The following is a 12,690-nucleotide window of genomic DNA, read 5'->3' on the forward strand; positions in this document are numbered from 1 at the left end:
CATCAGTAAAGCTGGAGAGAGACAGAGCGGGGTGGGGGGAGCCCAGCGAGCGCGGATAGAGGGAAGGGACCGCTCAAAACAAAAGCAGCAGCATGTGACCAGAGGCAGGCGTGAGGATGCACATGGCCGGTCGGGGACCTGCTCACTGCCGGCTCTGATCTCAGGCCCTGTAGAGTCCTTGTTTTTAAGGTATCCCAAATTCCACCCCACAGACCTAATACTGACCAACATTTGGGCAAATCCCCCACCACACACACACACACACACACACACACACACACACACACACACACACACACACACACACACACAATGGGATTATACATTCATGATCGAAAACCTAGTTTTTCCACCCAAAATGCCGTGCCCATCTTTCCACACCAATAAATAGTATAGTGAAACCATTTTTGTGGCTGCGTAATATTACACCGTTCACCCAGAACCCCAGCCGTGGGTATAAATTTTCCACTGTGAAAATCAACGACGCGATGACTGTTCCTGTATGAGGAAGGCCTGAGGACCGGCAGAGAGAGAGAGACGCACGTATCCCACTGACGGCAGACACCCTCCGGGAGCTGCCCCCACGGGTCCCCCCCATGGCCCACAAAGGGGCCTCCCAGTTCCAAAACCCCTTTCCCAACGCTGTCTCCTGCTTCACAGGCTCCCTAGTGCTTGTGGACCAAGGAAGGGAGGTCTGCTTGGTGAGCACGGCATCCCCAGTGCACCCCGTGGACCCACCCACACCCTGTGCGCTGAGAATCTGGTAATCCAGGCGGTAGGATTTCTTTAACAGCTTCACTGAGCTATAATTCGCACGCCCTACAATCCACCTCCACTCACAGAGCTGTGCATCCATCGCCACAATCAATTTTCGAACCTTTTCATCACCCCAAAAAGAAACCCTGTACCACTTAGCAGTTCTCCCCAGCGCCTGGCAACCACGAACCCACTGTCTCTGTGGATCTGCCTGTTGTGGACGTTTCCCGTCAATGGAATCACAGACTACGTGGCCTTTTGTGTCTGCTTCTCTCACTGAGCATCACGTGTTCGAGGTCCATCCACGGGGCAGCACTGTTCCAGACCAAGGGAGTGGGTGGGAATGGAAGGCCAAGTCGTGTGTGTTCTTCTTCCCACATCTCCCAAGCTGGAGGATGAAGCCAGCAGGAAGTCCCCGCCCCCTCCTAGAATCTGTAGAAGCCTCCATCTGCCATCCTGTCCCTATAGCTACCGCCTCCTCCTCTGGGGCCCAGAGCAGCCCTGCAGCCTCGCCCCTCGCCCTCCCCCCAGGGACTCGGCTGGTCTCCGCCTGCCCCGGCCCCACGGGCTTGGGTTCTAATTCCTTCCACCGACCTCCACTCCGCATGGCGGCCCAGCCCCGGCTCCACTACCAGCTCCGCCATGTGTCCGGAAGCCCAGGAAGCAAGGGGTTCATCCACGTGCCACGGGGCTAGGGCCATGTGGTCCAGAACCCTCGGCGGGAGTCCAGGAGGAAGAAACGGGCAGCCCTGTCATCAGGGTGCGCTTTCCCAGGAGCTGCTGGGTGCTGGTTTGGGTGTGAGTGTGGATGCCGCCCAGCCCCGAGGATGCTCAGGGTCCACTCGGGACGCGGCGCCCCTCCTACCCGTGGGGGCAAGGGCCCGGCTCCCTCATACCCTGGGCGACCCCAGGATCGGGGCCTCTCTGCCCACGGGCTTCGTAGAGAACTTCAGATTCCTCGGGGGCAGTCACCTGTCCAACATCTAGCTCCTGAAAAGAGGACCGGTGCCTACAGAGCAGATACACCGACACCCTGCAGAGCCCTGGTTCCCACAACCCTGCTGTCGGCCCAGCCCCCCAACCCCTGCCCCGGGGAAGAGAGGCACATGGAGATAACGTACCCAAAGCCCCGGAGGTCCATCCCTCGCTCCCTGTTAAGCGCGGTTTCATGGCTCTGGCAATAGCTAGCATCTGTCGTGCTTAAGGGACTCCAAACCCCGAGGCCATGGAGCACGGCCACGAAAACGGCCTGTCAGTAGGAAAAGGGGGCGGGCAGGTGCGAGGTCTCGCACACGTGCCCGAGGGAGAAGAACTAAACTGAGCTGATGAAGCCGCACTACCAGAGTCCAGAAAGTACAGCCATACTAACCACCCTCTGCCCCGAAGAGAGAAAGGTCAGCCAGGGCCCTCAGCTGGCTGATCCTGTCCCCAGGAGACACATGGCAATGCCTGGGGATGTCTGTGGCTGTCACGATGGGGGCGCTCCTGGCATCGAGGGGGTGGGGCCAGGAAGGCTGCTCCACGCCCCCCCAGGGCCCGGGACGGCCCCCCAGAGAGTGACCTGGCCCCAAGCGTCACAGCGCCGCCGGGGGTGGGGGTGGGGGTGGGGGTGGGGAGGGGCCCTGGATTGGGCTGGGCCAGAGCCCGAGGGACCAGGGCCATTTGCACCCAGAGCTCTGCCGGATCCTTATCCATTTCACCCCCTTTGTAGGCGGGGATGGTCGCTGGCCACGAGGAAGGCAGGGCCGTTCCCCCGGCGCCGGGGCGGGGACACGGCGGGCGCCCCCCACTGCAGGGCGCGCCAGGCAGGGAGCAGGTGGCCGCGAGGCTTTCCTCCCGTGGTCAGAGGGCTGATGAGGGTTAGCGTCAGCGACGGGGAAGGAAGACCATCCCGGAGAAGAAACTCGACCTCAACTTGACAGTGAACACAGAGCGCAGACCGCAAGTGGGACGAGGGTGCTGTGCTCAGCGGAGAGGGCGGGAGAGGGCAGCCCTTTGCAGCCTCTGTCGGGTAGACGGGGACCAGAGGTACTGCCTCCAGGGGCTCTGGCAAGAGGCCACAAGCCTATTTTCTCCAGAGTTTTAGAGCCAGGAGGATGCTGGGCGCCCCTGTGGCCTGCAGGGCAGACCTGGGCCCAAGGGCTGGGCACCCTGCCCGCAGTGGGGAAGTCGGGTGGTCTCTGCAGGGGGCCGGCAGTGGCACATCGGCATTTGGCCTGGCCTGCCGGGCACCAAGGCCACCAGCGCCCTCACTGGACCCTCCAGAACCTCCAGAGGCAGTGGCTGGGAGCCAACCTGCTGGAGGGAACAGCCCCTCTGATGCCGGAGACTCTGGGGGCTGCAAAGAAAAGAGCAAAGGAGGCGACCTTCACAGCCCCGACTGACTGGAGCCAGGGCGCCTGCACCCTCGATTCTCTAGACCAGGGACTGCAAACTTCCTAGCAAAGACCAAACGGCAAATATTTTCCACTTTGCAGGCCAGACGGTCCTGTTACAACTAATTATTCCACCGCTGTAGGCAAGCAGCCCTGCAGGGCACGTCAACGAACGGGCGCATCTGTGCCGATAAAACTTTACTTATCAACGTGAAATGTGAGTTTCATCTAGTTTTCAATTGTCACACGCTCTTCCTTTGATTTTTTTCTCCCCCAGCTCTTTAAAAATCTAAAAATCATTCTGTTTGCAGACGATACAAAAATAGTCGACCTGCCAGGCTTGGCCTGTGGGCCCCCGTTTGCCGACCCTGCTCTAGAAGAAAGAACAGGAACACCTGAAATTCACACAGGCTGGCGAGCGTGAGAGCTTAGCCTTTAATGCATCAGCAGAGGGAGAATGACAGAAACGTACGGTGCGGGGAGTGAGGGGTTCGCTGGGTGCCTGAAGAGGTAACGAACCAACGAGTACAGAAGTCTCTAGAATCTGGGAAGTGGACGTTCTCCCCCTTGGCTGCATTCCGAGGAATGTGCTGGAAGGGGACGCAGACGGGATGGGGCACTCAAGGCTGCAGGGAGAGGCCCCTGCTCAGCGGGAAGGGGCCCTGGGTCCCCCCCGTGCCCCACCCCACCCCCCTCCCTTAAGTCCACAGGCCCAGCACCACGGGACCCGAACAGTCCCCTGCCGCCAATGCCCTCAGCTTGCGCCCGGGCGGCCTCTCCAGCCCGGACTCGTTACGGGGCCAGCGGAGCTTGGAGGGTCGGGACCTGCTGTCCCGTTCCACCACCGAAAGGCCTGGAGGCTGCCATCAGGTGGCCACGGACGGGTACCCCGTGGCCAGTGGCCACTCCTGGCAGAAGCCGCCGGGCACCCCAGAACCCGGGCCGGCTCAGAGCAACGCTCGTCACTTGTTCAGTAATTTCACGCTCTGCCGCCTGGTGATGTGAGCGTGGAGCCCCATCTAAGGCTGTGCTTCCCAAGTGCCACTTGTTTGGGAACACATGGCTGAACCCAAAATTGCTTTTAATATCCGGGCAATCCCCGCCGGCCCCGCAGCAGGGTCGGCTCCAGCCGCGCCTCCGGGACCAGCCCCGGGTCAGGCTGATAACTCAATCGCAGCTCCCGCCGCAGCCGGGCGGTCCCCGCACACACAGAACTCCCTGCAAACAGACCCCGGGAGGTATAATTACCCCTGTGGATCTAAACGGACAATCCTGACGCCCCCGTCTCTCCTCCTGCAGCGAAGCCAGAGGCTCTGCCAAAGACAATCCCCCCCCCCCCGCCCAGTTTCCTGAATTAAGTATAAAAAACCCAGCACTCTAAATCCCGGGGCGCCTCTCCAGCCTTCCTGGCTACAAAGCCCGTTTCCTTTTCTCAACTGCACTGACACAGTGAAGTTAGAGAAACAGATCATTAGAAAGACAGAGACGAGCCAGCCCGTCTAGAGCGCGCTGCCCAGCGGAGACGTGACGCAAAGCCACCTGTGAAGCTTAATTTTCTTCATCTTAATTTTTCACCCCATTCAAACGTGGAAAGAAGCAGGTGACATTTGCTTTAAGGATGGATCTTGTTTAACCCCACCTGTTCAAAAGCATCAGTCTGTTAACCCCCCTGAACACCCCTGGTGCGGGGTTTCCTGCTCTTTGCCACGTGCCCTGCCGTGGACTCGGGGTGTTGAACGCCACCGGCTCCCCTCCACTCCATCGGGCCACATCTCCAGGCTGTGACGCCCGATCGTCACGGCCTAGACCCTCTTTTGCAAGGGTCCAAGGTCTGGGAAACGCTGAACGAATCAGGATCCGGGATCCAAGTCCTCCGGGTCCACACTGCTCCCACTTCCGGGCCTGGGAGAAACCCACCATCTGTCCCAACCCTGGGTCCTGACTCATAACGGCTGAGAAATTCCGCGGAGGAACGCCAGGGCTCCGGCTTGGGAGGCTGGTAGGAAGCCCAGCAGGAGAGGCCTCTCCTGTCCCATGACCCAAGTACCAGAGTGGATGCTTGTGAACAGCCGGGCCCCCTTTTGCAGCGGAGAGAAGGTTAAAGGGGCTGAAACCTGAGAGCCAGGGCCGCGTGGTCTGAGCCCAGCTCAGAGCTGGGCAGAGCTCGCCGGCTTCCTCCGCGGCACCCACGGTACCAGTCCTGGGTGGAAGGGCCCTGGTCTCGGCAGCCAAGGAAGGGCTGGGCCTGCTGCCCGCCCGACAGCCCTCCTAGCAGCTTCTCCCTCCCAGGGCCCTGCCCAGTGCGCAGCCGCTCCCTGGACTCGCCACTACGGGGCCTCGTGCCCCCAAAGCTGCCCGTCAAAACCACAGAGAGGTGAGTGCAGGGGAAAAGGCATTTGAGAACAAGCGCTTGCCTCAGATGTCAAATCTGTTGGCCAATAGTCGGCCCTCTGGGACCAGAACGGCAAATTACTGAGGAAATTCAAAGGAGTCTTCCGGCCTTTCAGTGACCTCTGAATGTGGATGGCCAGGCAGCAGGAAGCCCTCAGGCTCGAGCGCAGGGTCTGCTCTGCCAGGGTTCTGCGCCCTCTCTCTCTCTCTCTCTCTCTCCCTGTCTTCCTTGCACCCCGCAGCAGAAAAGCCCAGATGGGGGAAGCTGGAGGGGGGCAAAGGCGCTGGGGCCCAAGCAGACCCCACGCCCGGCCAGGTGGCCTCCAAGGGGTCAACTAACAAGGAACAAATCTTCCCTGATCCCCAGACGATGGGGAATACACCTGGGGTCCGCCAGGAGGAGGGGAGACCCGACCCCAGGCCTGCCCAGACCCCCTTCCCCTGCCTCCAGGTGAGGAACGCTCTGGGGACAAGTTTGCTGAGGGTCCAGAAACAGACCCTGATGGAGAGTCCGAGCTTCCGGTCGAATATAAACGGCTGCCGCCCAGGCCCTGGGCTGGGTGAGCAGGTGGGGGCCGGCCCCGTTCAGGCCCTTCCCCAGGGTCTGCGGGCACTCACCTGAGTGGCCACCTTGCCATAATCAATCCACCGCAGGGTGGCAAAGTTGGTAGATTCCGCGCAGTTGAACCCGTGGTTGAATCCGGCGTGGTAGCCGTAGGGGAACGTGATCATGAACTCCCCAGCCTCCTGCGTGATCTGAGGAGCAAGAGGCCAACAGGTGAGGGGCGAGGCCCGACCAGAAGCAACGCCCGACACAGGGCACCACGGACTCATGGCAAAGCCACAAGAAGCCACCGAGGAGCGCAGCAGGGGGACGTGGGCTCGAGGATGTCCCAACAAGTGCCAGGGAGCCTGACTTTAGGAGCCAAAGGAGTCGGCCAAGTGACAGGCTGTGGCCTGGTGCTCACAGGGCTCGGAACGTCGGTGAGGCGAGTGGCCAGGGCGGCAGCTGGGCTCCCAGCCCCACCGCTCACTGAGACCCCGCCGGGCCCCGAGGGGACAGACGGTCTGCACTCTCCAGACGGCTGAGCAGCAACGCTAGTAGGATTCTAGGTGCTTCTCGTTTGGGGGGGGGGGGGGTAGGTGGCCTGTCAAGCCTCCATCCACTGTGAGATGTTCCCACACGGCGCCGGGGCTGGCGAGGAGGGCCGGTCGGCACCGGCGGAGCTCGGAGCCCTTGGAGCCCAGGGCGGGTTCGAGCCGGCAGCACGGCGCCCAGCCCTCGCGTGAGGAAGGAGCAGGCCCACCCCCAAAACGTCCCCAGAAGCTGGCCTAAGTGGCCCCGCCACCGTGAGCAGGGAATCTGTCCGCTACATCCCAAGACATGGGTCCTTCCAAGTGAGGGCAAAGAGACCGAAGCGACACGTCAGTGGGCTGGGAGGACACGTGTCAAGGTCACGACACTGCAGGACGAGCGCGTGTTTCCAGGCCTATTCAAAATGGTCTGGACGGCCAGACTCTGGTCCGGCCTCTGCGACAGAGACCCCAAACCAAGAAGTTGGGCGTGAGGGGCCAGGGTGGGGGACCCACAGTGACGCCAGACAGAGGCTTCCAGAGGTGCCAGCCCGACGCCTGGAGGAGAAGGAGGCTGCAGCCTCCTCCCCGGGCCCCTCCCCACTCTGCACTGACTACCCCCTCCCCGGCCATCAGCAAGCGCTCCAACAGACCAGTGTTCCGCAAGACGGATGACAAATGGCAGCAGCCACCATCCCCATTCGCTGTGTCCCGGGACGTGAGGCGGGGGCTGTTGGTGTAGAGGCTGTGACGCGGGAGTGACCCTCTGGGGTCAGGAGGGCCACTCTTCTCCTAGACTGAGCACGTGGTGGAGCGCACATCAGGTTGCCTGGAGTTCTGAGGACGGAGCCCCGAACGCGCCCGCCCCCCCGCCCCCCGACGACGTTTCTCTCTAGGGTTTCACAGACACGGACCGCGCCGCCTATGCTCTGCGTCTGGCCTCTTCCGCTCGGCACATCCTCGGGGTTTATCCGTCCCGCTGGGCACACTGGTCGTCTGCTCCTTTTCGTTCCTAAAGGGGTCTCCTGCTATGAGGATGTGTCGCTATTTGCTCATCTAGCCTCCTGTTCACAGGCCTGTGGCTGTTCCTGGTCTGAGGCTCTGTGAGCAGAGCTGGGGGCACCTGTGGATTCATCTTCTCCCGGCGGTTGCTTGCATTTCTCTGGAGTAAACAGACTCCGGAGGGGGCACCGCGGGGCCCCAGGAAACTGCCCAGCGGCTCTTCTTCGCAGTGGCCGCCCGTTTCGCACCCACGTGGCGGGAAGGGCGAGTTCCCCCTGCCCCCTCGGCGGCGTATGGGGGATGGGGTATTCGCAGGCAGCGGCCCTGCGGGGTGGGTGTGATGTCCCGGCCCCCTCCCTGAGGTCTGCGGATGCCGCCCACCGCGTCCTGCCGGCGCCTGCGCACGCCTCCTTCTGCAAAGTGTGTCTGCTCAAGCCTTCTGCCCCGCTTAGAGGCTCTTCACCATTCTGTCGCTGATTTGTAGCCTTCGGGGCCTGCTAATAACCCCAGAGAGAGGAGCAGAAATCGCCGGCTTCGTCTAAGTAACCAACGAGGAGTCAAACCCTGGCAGGGGAGGGTGGGTGGTGGGAGGTGGCGACGGCGGGGGTGGGGGGTGGGGGTGGAGGTGGGGAGACTTCCAGAAGCCAACCACAGAGTCAGAAATCAATCAAAACTGACGTAGCCTGGAGAAAAGCCAGCCCTTAAGAACACGGAGATATTTTTCTTTTCAAATAATGAATTGTACCCATCAAGGGAAGTCAGTGTGCATTAAGTTATATTTTTAAATTCCTGTCCAAGTGACAGCCGCGTGCGGGGATGAAGCGACGGCAGAAGACGGGGGAGGAGGGGACATGTAGTGTCCCCGAGGGCCCAGCAGCCAGCATCCTCGTTCTCAGGAAGGGTCCCCCGGGCCAGCTTCTGCCGCAGGACTCAGAGCCTCGTCAAGTGAGATAAATAAAATTCGGGTTTGGGGATGTGCTTTTTTTTTTAAATTATTAGCACCTTTAATCAATTATTTATTTATTTATGTATTTTGGCTGTGTTGTGTCTTCGTTTCTGTGCGAGGGCTTCCTCTAGTTGCGGCGAGCGGGGGCCACTCTTCATCGCGGTGCACGGGCCTCTCACTATCGCGGCCTCCCTTGTTGCGGAGCACAGGCTCCAGACGCGCAGGCTCAGTAGTTGTGGCTCACGGGCCCAGTTGCTCCGCGGCATGTGGGATCTTCCCAGACCAGGGCTCGAACCCGTGTCCCCTGCATTGGCAGGCGGATTCTCAACCACCGCGCCACCAGGGAAGCCCGGGGATGTGCTTTTAAATGCAATTACTGATGTTCTTATCCTACTGGAGCTGATTCTGTAAAGCGCTGTCTCGCTTTCCAGAACGCCTCCGTGCGTGCACTGGCCTGCTTGAGCCTCGGGGACGCAGCAGGGTCCCCGTCACCGAGCTGGAGCCCCGGTGGGGAGAGGCACACTGAGGGCCTGGTCCCCCGCCCGATCTCGCCCATAAATCAAGGCCCAGAACAGAAGATGCGCTCACTTAGAGCAACAAGAAGATTATGTTCCTGTCAGAAAATCTACATCCTGGTGGCTCCATTTCAAACCCACGGTGTCTGTCCTCCGCGTCACCACCGTCAACATTATCCCGACAATAAATTAGAGGGCGCTTGGGATGACAGATAGGCCGTGACGCAAAGCAATCAGTAGTGGAGGGAGCGCCAGCCCCAGACGCCAGTCACAGAGGAAGCGCGGCGGTCGGCTGCTTGTGCGAGCTCTCCAAGAATAAATGAGCAAGTCCGTGGCAGATCACAGAAGTACACACTTTTAATTATTAAAAGGCTCCGCTATCGATCTGCTTTTTCTTCTAGAAGTAAATACCGTTACAAAGATTTATAAGCGGAGTGTGGGGCGTCACTCTGAAGGCCGCCAGGAATTCAGATGAGGGGCTCCACATGGAGCCTGACGCTGCAGGGCCTGGAGCCTGGTCCTGAGGCCGGCGGCCCACGGAGGGCTCCCCGCTGCCGGACAAGGGCCTTGGGACGAAGCTCTGTCTGGGCCCCGTGGGCAGCCACTGTGGCTGCGGAGCCCGGCCTCTCTCCAGTCACCAGCAGCCCCTCCGGGCCAGGAGGCCGCCGCCGCCGCCTTTGGGTCACGCTCAGGCATTTCGCGTACAAGCTGCAGGGCCACACTGGCACTGACCCAGGAGAACAAGGCTGCCCGCCAGCTGACTCCTGCGACCGGCATCCCTCTCCAGGAAGCACCACTCTGGAGAACGTCCGCGACAAAGGGATGGGAGGGCAAGTACCTCTCACTTCCGTGAGCAATGCCGTGATCTGTCTGCGAGGTTCCTGGCAAAGAATGATGTTCCAACCAGAAGACGGGGGCGGGTGGGGTGGGTGGGAAGAGGGAAGCACGGAAAGCTGCGTTTCTCAGAGCGAAATATCCCACTACCTAATAAGCATGAGCGGCAGCTGCGGCCCCGATAGAAAGGCGAATCCCCGATCTGCGTGCTGATGCTGCAGGCGGTTTGATTGAAACGTCAGAACAATTTCTGACCTGCTGACACCCTTGGCCAGAGAGAGGCACGAAGGTCCGCTCCCAGAACTCGCTCCTGCGCCTGACGAAGCGCTCTTCGGGGAAACCTGCAGAAGCCGGGTCCCCGGACAGTCTCCTCTGCCCCCTGCCCTCGGTGCCACGGCCCACGCGCCCGTCCGGTAAGTTCCGGGCACAGGCCTCTCACCTGGACCCACGCAGGGACCGGGGCGCAGACTCCCCCGTCCAGGAGGGCTGTCTGCAGGGAAGGACTGGCCTGGAGTGACGACAGCTGGGCCCACTCCCGGGGCAGAGGCGGCCTGGCCCCGGGGCTCAGCCCCCGCCCGCCCTCCGCAGGCAGTGGGGTCCCTGCCAACCCGGCTCCCAGCGTGGCCTCACTCCTCACAGCCCCACGCGGACCAGAGGAGCAGCCTCTGGAGCAGGAAACTGCATGAGTTCACAGCCTTCACGCTGCGAGGGAGCCAGCTGTTTCATTTCTGAACGGGTATTTGCTCTCTCAAAGGCGTCTGCCCAGGCACGGGTGGGCGGGAAGGGACTCCCAGGAGGAGCGCCCGGCTCCCCAGCGCTTCCTGCCGGGTCCACAGGAGCTGCCCCGACCGTCCACTCCCCAGCCCGGCCCGCGGGACCTGCCGACAGCTGGGTTTGGGCGGGAAGGAGAGTCAAGGCCCCTCCCGACTGCCCCTCTTCCATCCTCACTCCCCACCCTGGAAGAGCTGGAGGCTGACGGCCCTGCCCTGGCTTGCCATCGTCCTAGAACCTTCTCCAGGGTTAAGACGCCAGTTTCCTGGGGCACTCGTGGTCACCAGGGCACGGGCCCCAGAAGCCCCTCCACGAGCAGGTGGTCTGTGCCCAGCCCCTACGTACCCGGCTGAACGGGATCCCGTACTTCTTGAGGATGATGGGCGAGATGAGGGTCATCTTGTGCCGAAGGAAAGCGTCGCAGCCCTGGGAGCTCCCGGGGAAGAAGCCTAGAGCAGAGAAGACCAGCATCAGCCTGGCGGGACGGGGCGGCGGGGCAGCCGGGACGCCTCTCTCCGGGCAGCCCTTTCCTCCGAGGCCCCGAGGGAACGAAACACACAGGGGACTGCGGGGCGGGGTCCTGGGTGACGAGGCGCGCACCCACAGCACACACCCACGGTCGCGGACAGGGTGCGGCTGCCCAGAGACCGCCGCCCACCCCGACCTCCCCCCAGACAAAAGCCACTGCGTTGCTTCCACACTGGTCACTCGGCCACGTGAGAGCACAGCCCGGAGACAGGACAGGGGAGCTGCTGGTCTTGACCAGACACACGGTGACCACAAGGAGTGAGTGGGGTCTCCCGCCGCCCCCCAACACTGACGAGTCCGCAACAAAGAGGGGGGCCGCCTGAGTGGCGCAGGCTCTCCACCCACGTGGTCCCACCGCCACCAGGCAGGTGAGGACACGGAGGCCCGGGCGACAACCCGCCCACCCTCGGCCCCAGACACACGGGGCCAACGCAGGCCGCGCCCACAGGCCCTAACCCTCTGTCTGCGCTCACAGCCCCTACGCCCTCTGCCCCACGATGCGCCACGTAACTAATTTAAAACAGGGATAGGCTCCGCGAGCCTACGGAAAGCCCACCACCAGCTCTACCTGCCCAGAAACCACGCTTCACTAACACAGTTCAGGGACGTTCCCACATCACCTGTTGGCTGAAACTCAAGTCAATGACACGTGTGTCTCGTGGTTAAGAAAAAGCCAGTCCCAGGTTCTGCCCACGGCGGCCAGGCTCCTCAGCTCAAACCCGCACAGAGAGTGGGCACAGGAGGGCTGCCACACGGCTCCTCGAGGTGTGGGATGAGTCCCCACAGCAGCGGCGCCAGCACGCGCTCCCGAGCGCCCACCTCCCTCTGGGACTGATCCCCAGACGCAGGCAGCCCCAGGACCCTTCTGGAAGCCGACCCAGACCGGGCCCAGCCTCCAGGCCAGCGCACACCCTCGACAGGCTGCTGGTTAAAGAGGGCATGTGTGTGTGTGTGCGCGTGTGCGCGTGCGTGTACGCACGTGCGCACCCGCGTGGCCCCACCCACACGCCAAGGCTGCAGGAGGCCCCTCACTGCAGGGACACAATGGCAAGGCTCTGGAAAGGGCCAGGGATGACTGAATCCAGCAGCTATGCTCTGCACTAAAAGCATTTCAATTAGAGTTACGGCTGCCTGCCGCCCAGCCCGCCGGCCTCTCTGCAGTTCCTCTTTTTAATGCACAGTTTAAGTGGCTCTCATTAAAGCTCTAATAAAGGAGCACATTTTAAATGATTAGCACCAATAACGCGCCAACACATTAATTCCCTCCCCGTGGGCCGCACAACTCTCCCAGCGAGCCCATTCAGAGCACGGCTATTCATTTTCCATATTAATCGCAAACCCATTCCACCCATCTCAGTAATGGAGCCTGTGACGCACGCCCCCAAAAAGTTTGGAAGGGACGCCTAGGAGGGCAGTGAGTCACTTGCCCTGGAGCCTCCCCCATCCTTCCTCCGAGGAGGGGAGAGCAGTCCTGGGTGAGGGGCTGCAGAGGAAGCAC

General features: G+C 61.6%; 1 protein-coding gene across 6 annotated transcripts in view; it reads right to left on the minus strand.

Annotated features, from left to right (window-relative positions):
• Positions 1-12,690, minus strand: part of KDM4B (lysine demethylase 4B) — a 141,020-nt gene that overhangs the window by 48,955 nt on the left and 79,375 nt on the right. For all 6 annotated transcript variants that reach the window (XM_068537209.1, XM_068537207.1, XM_068537208.1 and 3 more), the window contains exons 8-9: positions 11,010-11,113; positions 6,141-6,278 (exon numbers count right to left, since the gene is read on the minus strand). In XM_068537209.1, the coding sequence (XP_068393310.1) occupies positions 6,141-6,278; positions 11,010-11,113 (242 nt within the window). The remainder of the gene's footprint in view (positions 1-6,140; positions 6,279-11,009; positions 11,114-12,690) is intronic.

Source organism: Eschrichtius robustus, chromosome 2, assembly GCF_028021215.1.
Source record: "Eschrichtius robustus isolate mEscRob2 chromosome 2, mEscRob2.pri, whole genome shotgun sequence".
Lineage (NCBI taxonomy): Eukaryota > Metazoa > Chordata > Mammalia > Artiodactyla > Eschrichtiidae > Eschrichtius > Eschrichtius robustus.